Source organism: Papaver somniferum, chromosome 1 (assembly GCF_003573695.1).
Source record: "Papaver somniferum cultivar HN1 chromosome 1, ASM357369v1, whole genome shotgun sequence".
NCBI lineage: Eukaryota > Viridiplantae > Streptophyta > Magnoliopsida > Ranunculales > Papaveraceae > Papaver > Papaver somniferum.
This window is the reverse complement of record NC_039358.1, coordinates 185,273,676-185,282,102: the sequence shown is the minus strand read 5'-3', so window position 1 is coordinate 185,282,102 and position 8,427 is coordinate 185,273,676. Positions and strand designations below refer to the sequence as shown.

Sequence of the window (8,427 nt, the reverse complement as noted above, 5' to 3'; positions counted from 1 at the left end):
GAAGTGAAGTTGAATTGATTGCTGTGTGTAATTGTGGCTGAATTAGGGGTAGTTCTTTTGTGAATTTCTTATTGATTTAGAGTTTTGGGTTCTTGTTTTTCCAGCTCTTGGGTTCTGTTTTGGGAATTTGAGGAAGTGGGGTTGTAGTCGATTGCTGAACTGGGGAGAGGGCTGATCAATTTATTCTCATTACTCAGTGGTGCTCGGGTCTTGTCAAAGTTGAGTTCAAGGTTGGGGTTTTTTCATTCATATTGATTGTTGTGTGCAATTGGAGTTGTATTAAGGTGGGTTATTGTGGTTGGATTGAAAGCAGTTAATCGCGTAGTTCTCAATTCTCAGTGGGGTAAGCAATTTCACCAGTTCTTCATCCTCAGTGAAGCAAGTTCTGCATTGTGGGAGCAGTTTCACCAACTCTGAAGTTTATCCTTTGTGAAGGGAGGTGTTCTGTGGTTTGGAGGATTCACGGTATCAATTGGTCGGCTGGTTTCTTCAGTGGTGCAAGGATATTCAGTACTTCTTTGCAGTTTTGGAGGTTTTGTGGTGTTTTAGGTATCAATTGTGTGAGAGTTGCGTGAATTCAAAGATGATAAAGGAGGTGTTTTGGCAGAAGTGTATTCGAGTAACCCTTAATCCTCAGTGGTGCAAGTTTAATTAGTGTTTTCGTATATGGTAATTTGAGTTTTCATTGGCATTGAAAACCTAAATTCCCACACACTAAATCCTAATTTTTAGTTACTATGAAGATTATAGTGAATCTTCATCCTGGGACAATGCCGCAGACGAGATCAAGATCTTCACAATCATCATTCGTCTAAATTCCGGTGGTTTTGATTGATGCAGCGCACTTAGGCTCTTCTTCCGGATCATCTGTTACTCTTCCAGAACTACCAGCTTGCAATGCCTATGACTCAGATGACGATACATATTGTCATTGTCCCTTTAAGTATTTTGAGGAATATCCAGATGGTGTTGGTGGAAGAGGGTACGTCAGAAAATCCATTATCAAGCATATACATGACAGACACTACCCAAGTAGTAAACACATCTCTATCTGTCGAGACAGAATTCGTATAGAGGTAAGTGTATACACTGCTTGGGAAAGGGTTTTACGCTAACTACAGATGTGGTTGTGTGTTCCATGTATGCAATGCTATTCTTGGAAACGTCCTTGTCGAGATCATGATGGAGGGATTGTTAAGGGCCCAAACAATGGTAGAGGCGCTGATTTTTTAATATATGGGATTGAAAAGCCTACATTACAGATCCCTGAGTCTAGACTCAACACCTCAGTGCATATTGGTGAATGTTCAAGTGATTCTAGACAGGCAGACGACTCTTTGGCTTATCTGTGGACATGCTCAATCTGGTTTTCCAGAAACAGGTAACAAAAATAACAAGCATTCCTCCTCATTGTAGACTCAATTTATATAGATCCTTGAAATCATCCCTAGATAGAGTTTTGGGACACCCCAATGATCTCAGTGCATGGCTGCATTTGCTCCTTCTGCCTGTATGTACACTTAGTCTTTACTTTCCCAAAAGTTCTACTGAAGAAAGATCTGGTAATAGGAAAAGACTTCAGACTGCTTCTATAAACGATGTTCTTTCTAGATGGAGGGAACCACAGGGCTGTGTTGTTTTGGTCCATCAAATTCTGCAGATGCATAAAGAGATTCAGAAAGGCAGGAAACAAGGTCAAAAGAAACGTAAAACGAACGTGGAAGCATGCAGGAAGAAGATTAGTAATGGCCTCTACACTGCAGCCTTTCGGATTTTATCCTATAACAGAGTTGCACCAGATAATCCAGATACTCTGCACGAGTTACAACAAAAACATCCGTACACACCCCCTCTTACCATTCTTTCAGGCAATGTTTCTACTGCGGCTATATCAGTTGACAGCAAGGCAGTATTGGATTCCATTAGAAGCTTTCCGAAAGGTACTTCCTGCGGCAGGGACGGACTACGTGCTCAACACTTATTAGACGCACTGAGTGGCCCTGCGGCTGTTGTTTCTGATGAGTTACTCAATTCAATAACTGGTGTTGTAAATTTGTGGCTCTCCGGTGATTGTCCGGCTGTTCTTGGGCAATACATTGCTAGTGCCCCATTAACTCCCTTACTCAAGCCAGATGGAGGTTTGCGGCCAATAGAAATTGGTACAATTTGGTGGCGACTGTGCTCCAAGATTGCTGCAACCTCAGTTGGGAAGGATATGGCCAACTACTTGGGTAATCACCAGTATGGCGTGGGTATCCCTTGTGGCGGTGAGAGTATTCTTCATGCAGCAAACAGGCTAATGAAATTAAAAGGTACAGAAAACAACATTACCATGATGCTAGTTGATTTTTCGAATGCATTTAATCTGGTAGATAGGACAACCCTAATCAGAGAAGTACGAGATAAATGCCCTCATATATCTAAGTGGGTCGAGTTCTGCTATGCTCAACCTGCTAGGTTATATTATAACGACTCAATCTATCGTCATCTAAGGGTGTCCAGCAAGGGGATCCCCTTGGACCACTTCTTTTTCTCTGGTTTTACATTCATTAGTCTGCAAAATTGCCGCAAACTGCTCTCTTGATATGCATGCATGGTACCTAGACGACGGAACCATTGTTGGCGACACGTTGGAAGTGTCAAAGGCCCTTAAGATCATCCAGCAAGAAGGTGGTTCCAGAGGCCTACACTTAAACATCAGGAAAACTGAGATTTACTGGCCATCTACGGATCCGAGGTGTTTTATGGAAGATGTTTTTCCAACTGATATAGGAAGACCTACCAGTGGTGTCAAGCTTCTTGGGGGGCCTGTTAGTTGTGATCATCAATACTGCAGTGACTTGGTTTTTTCCATAGATGATAAAACTTTCCACTTAATGAATTCTGTAAGACAACTGAAAGATCCGCAGAGTGAGATTTTTCTTTTACGCAATTGCACAAGAGTTTCTAAACTATACTTCACTCTACGAACCACATCTCCGCAAGTTTTACAGGCTGCCATTACTCATTACGACCACCACCTGAGGAAATATCTCCAACACTTGATCACTTGTGATGGTGCCGGCTTTGGTCCACTCCAACAGCGGCTTGTTGCACTGCCTATGAAATATGGAGGGTTTGGCATCTATACTCTTGAGAATACGAGCCAGTATTATTACTTGGCTTCACTTACCCAGACTCACCACTTGCAGACTAATATTCTGAATGTCGTGGACCTTTCAGCCCCTAGCCACAATTACCAACATGCTCTCAACAAGTTTATGCATGCCTGCGGTCTTTCTTCTTTCAGCATCAGTTCTACTGCCCCACATCCTATGAAAACTTTGGAAGCCCAGTTCTTTGATGTTGTTAAGAAAGATACTGGCTAACTTCCAGTAGACAGCGAGGGATGCAGTTTTGTGGCAAAGCAATCAACTCGATTACACCATGGACTACCTGAAAGCCATTCCAATTGTCGGCCTTAACCAATCACTCGGACCTAGGAAGTTCCGTGACGTAGCTCAGTATCGGCTCGACATTCCACTATTTGCTGAAGATAGCACTTGCTCTTGTTGTGGTCGCGGCATGGACGTATTTGGTGATCATGCACTCCACTGTGCAAGTGAAGTTGGCCTTAAATTTCGTCACGATTTGGTACGAGACGTTATCATGGATATTTGCTATGGATGCGGCGTTGCGGCTAGGAAATAATTCTCTTTGGGATTTCTTTCTGAACAGGACACAGCTCTCAAGCCTGCTGACATATTCATACACAATTGAGAAAATGGACAAGATACTTGCTTTGACGTCACCGGAGTTTCGCCTTTCACCGGCGGTGGAATTCGTTGCTTCACACCGGGGCACGCTATTTCTGCGGCGGTTGCTCGTAAATGCAACAAATACCTAGCCAAGTGCACATCTCAAGGATACCGGTTTTATGCCTTGACCTTCTCGACGATGGGGGAGCTTGGAGAGGACCTTGTTTTGCTGTTGAGGAGATTGAAGAATTACATGCCTAACTATGATACTAACAACAAAGTAGGAGGTTTGCTTTTCAATAGGATAGGTTTGGCTATCCAAAAGGGTGTTGGCGCACAGATTGTTGTCCGACTTCCTCCCATTCACGTGTAAATATTAATAATAATAATAAGAAAACGCCCTGAGTGGCTCTGAGTGGCTCTTCTATCGACTTGTAATATACACTCTGTCGTCTTGCTAATAAAACGCCCTGAATGATCTTATAAAAAATAATAATAATAATAATATTATTATTATTATTATTATTATAAAGTTCTCAGCTTGTTGCTAGGCTACCAACAAAAGTTCTGTATGAATCTCTTTAATTTTTCTATTGTTTATGGATAGTTAGTTAAAGCACAAAAAAAACAAAAAAACACTTATAATATAGATGAAAATAATTAAATTAGTATCAATAAGGGATAATAATAATAATAATAATAATAATTAAATCAATTTTGAGCTTTGATTTTTTGTTGTTGTGAAAGTGGTTGTTGATACAGCAGTAGGGGTGTGTGGGTTCAAGTTTCAGGGTTAGCACATTATAGTAATTGGTTTGATTTTATGCTTTGTGAATGTTTCCACATAATTAGAAATGTTGAAACTCCAATTGCTCACTTCTGTTCTTTGAGAAAGGTTTAGTTAAGCAGCTTCTTTGAGTATTTAGTGTGTGGGGAGCTTCCTGTTGAAATTTGAAGGTTTTGTTGTAGTAAGGGGGTTTTCTCAGTGGGAAGGTATTCTTTGAGCAGCTTTGGAAGTTTTCCTGTGAAGGTTTGCTGTTTTTGTCTTAATTAGTGGGTCAATGAATGGCATTTTAAGTTTTCGATTGGGGTTTGCCTAATTTGAATCCTTAATCTCCCATTCCTTAACTCCTAGTTAGCCCTGTTTCTTTGTTTTGTAACTGTGAAGATTTGAGAGTTTTTGAAGGTTATACTGTTGAATTAGTCTGAGTGTGTTTTGTCTGAAGGAGGTGTTTCAATGCATATCAAAGTTTCTTGTATTTCAAGATCAATGCCTACAACTCGATATGCAACCTCATACACTCCAAGAATTCAACACATAGATGAAGATGAAGTCGTGGATTTTACATCTTGTTCGTCGTCGTTGCCTCAGACTTCATCCACCTCATCTCAGAATGGTAAGGTTCCTTGTATCTTGAGTACTAACAAACCAACCATGACCAATGGAGGACGTATTCAGTGTCCTTTCAAAATTTTTGATGGGTGTTCTAATGGGACTGGTGGTAATAGATACAACAAGTCGGGTTTTTACAGACATTTGCGTGATAGACATCTACCAAATACAGAGTGTCAACATGCTTGCAGGGAGAGAATCAGATCTAGCAAAATAGTTTATGAAGCTTGGGAACGAACACTAAATCAGTTGCAGATGTGGTTGTGTGCGCCATGTATGCATATACATGCTTGGAATAAATCCTGTGCGTCTCATGTAGGTGATGTCACTGTTGGACCACTTACTGGTAATTCTGTGGAATTTCTCATTCATGGAATTGTCAAACCTCTTGAAACCCCTGACACAATTCCATCAGTTGTGCGAGATGACGTCACAGATGTTGTCCTCAACTTAGATTTACTAAATCTTGTTTATCAGAAGCGGTTCACAACCATTGCTAGCATCCCCCACCCTGCAGGCTTCATTTTTCAAGGACTTTAAAGATCGCGTTGGATAAGGTATTATCTAATCCTACAGATTTAGCATCATGGTTACAGCTTTTACTGTTGCCAATATGCACCTTAAATCTTTACATGCCTAAGAACTCAAGGGAAGAGAGGGATGGAATTAAAAAGAAGCTTCAGATGGATAGTATCCACCAAGCTTTGGTTCAGTGGAAGGAAAGTGGTGGGTGTGTTCATCTCATTGAACAACTTTTGGCTGAATCCGAGAAGAGTCATCAAGTCTGTAAATCAAACAAGAAGAAGAAGTTTAACCTTAATGTGCAAGCATGTAAGAAGAAATTGAGTCAAGGACGTTACACTGCATCTGTAAAGGTATTATCCTTCGATGGTATAGCTCTGGACAATGCAGACACTCTACAAGAGCTTATCCAGAAACACCCAAATGCTCCACCACCATCTATCCCCCCTGAACCAGTTAAAGATGCTGCTTTGTATGTTGATTCTAAAGCTGTCCTTGATGCCTTGAAGAGTTTTCCTAAAGGCACTGCATGTGGCAGAGATGGGCTTAGGGCTCAGCATCTCTTAGATGCTTTGAGTGGTGCGGCTGCTGCTGTGAGTGATGAGCTTTTAGCATCCATTACGGGGGTAGTCAATTTATGGTTGGCTGGACAATGTCCATCTGCTTTAGGGGAGTACATTGCAAGTGCTCCCTTAACTCCTCTTCTCAAGCCTGGAGGTGGGCTATGGCCAATTGTTGTTGGTACAATTTTGTGAAGATTATGTCCGAAGCTAGCTGCTAAATGAGTTTGTAAGGATCTGTCTTTATATCTAGGGGATCATCAGTTCGGGGTTGGGGTTTCCTGTGGAGCAGCTGGTATTCTTCACGCTGCTAACAGGCTTTTGGAGATGAAAGGTACACAAAATACTATGTCCATGCTTCTAATTGGATTCTGTAATGCTTTTAATATGGTTGATCGAACCAAGTTCATTCAGGAAGTTAGACTTAGATGCCATCGTATCTCCAGATGGGTGGAGTTTTTTTATGCATCTCCAGCAAGATTTTATTATAATGAGGTTGTACTTTCATCTGCGTGTGGGGTCCAACAAGGGGATCCGTTGGGTCCTCTATTATTTTCCTTGGTTCTTCACCCTCTAGTGAACATGATTTCAGGACAGTGCAAACTGTATTTTCATGCATGGTACCTTGATGATGGTACCATTGCTAGTGATAGTATGGAAGTAACTAAAGCGCTGTCGATAATTCACGCTGAAGGCAGTAGCCATGGGCTACATCTTAATGTTCGCAAGACAGAGTTATTTTGGACCTGTGTTGATCCTAGAAGTCAAGCTGATAGAGTCTTTCCAGCTAACATTAGTAGACCTACTCGTGGTGTTAAGCTGTTGGGAGGGCCGGTGAGTTGTAATCTGCAGTTTTTCAGTGACCTTGTGAAGCATAAAATTGATAAAACTTTACACCTCATGGAGTCTGTAAAGCAATTACATGATCCGCAGAGTGAGTTATTACTATTACGTAGTTGCGCAGGTGTTTCAAAGTTGTATTTCAATCTGAGAACTACCCAACCTGAGGCTCTTCAACTAATTATTTCTTTTTATGATCGTCCCTTGATACAGTTTCTGCAGCATATTGTTACAAGAGATGGTGCAGGGTTTGGGCTCCTTCAACAACGTATTGCTACACTGCCAATGAAGGATGGGGATTTGGGAGTTCACACGATGGAAGATACGAGTAAATACTGCTTTCTTGCTTCTTGTTATCAAACAAGAAACCTGCAGGAGATCATCCTTAATCTTCCACCAGAATCTGAGCCAAGCCTTTGCTTTCAGCGTGCCTTGTCACTGTTCATGCAGGTATGTGAGCTGTCTTATTTCAATATCAACATTATTGCCACACGTCCTATGAAATCTTTGGCAATACAGTATTTTGAGGTTGTTAAGAAAGATATGCCTTCCAAATTTGTTATGTCAGACGTGATACTATACTTTGGGAAAGCAATAGGCTTGATCACCCTCAGGATTACCTCAAAGCTATACCAATATGTGGGCTTAATCAGACACTTGGACCTCGTCAATTCAGGGCAGTTGTTAGTTATAGACTTGGAATACCTATGTTTAATACTATTGATGTTTGTGCTTGTTATAAGAGGAAAATGGATGTTTATGGTGATCATGCTCTTCATTGTGCAAGTGAGGTGGGCGTAAAGTTTAGACATGATTTTGTTAGGGATATTGTTTCAGATATATTTTACAAGGCTGGAGTTCCAGTTAGAAAAGAGGTCAATCTTGGGCTCTCATCGGATGATGGTAAGGATTTGAAACCGACCGACATTCTTGTATGTAATAAGGTTAACGGGCAACATTTTTGTTTTGATCTTACGTGTGTTTCACCTTTTTCCGGTATTCATGGTCGAACTTTCGTTCCGGGTGTCTCCATTTGTAATGCTATTTCACGCAAGAGGGCGAAATATTTGGATAAGGTATCTACTCATGGGTTTGGTTTTGGCGTTCTTGCTTTCTCCACTTTAGGCGAACTTAGTGAAGACATGGTGTTTCTTTTGAAGAAGTTGAGAAATTGTATAGCTAATTATGATCTGAATTACAAAATAGGTAATTCTCTTTTTTATAGATTAGGTATTTCAATTCAAAAAGGTGTAGGGGCTAAACTTGTTGCTAGGTTGCCCTCTATCGACATTGTACCTTGTATTTGATTCTTTTGTTAATAATAATATAATAATAATAAAAATAATAATAATGTTGATAAAAAAAATATGTTGAT

At 40.7% G+C, this 8,427-nt stretch overlaps 1 protein-coding gene across 1 annotated transcript; it reads left to right on the top strand.

The window, feature by feature from the left end:
- Positions 1-1,317: 1,317 nt before the first annotated feature.
- LOC113309787 lies at positions 1,318-4,156 on the top strand. The gene is made up of 2 exons (XM_026558302.1): positions 1,318-3,633; positions 3,718-4,156. The coding sequence occupies exon 1, from the start codon at positions 1,355-1,357 to the stop codon at positions 2,582-2,584; it is 1,230 nt and encodes a 409-aa protein (XP_026414087.1). The 5' UTR covers positions 1,318-1,354; the 3' UTR covers positions 2,585-3,633; positions 3,718-4,156.
- Positions 4,157-8,427: the final 4,271 nt, after the last annotated feature.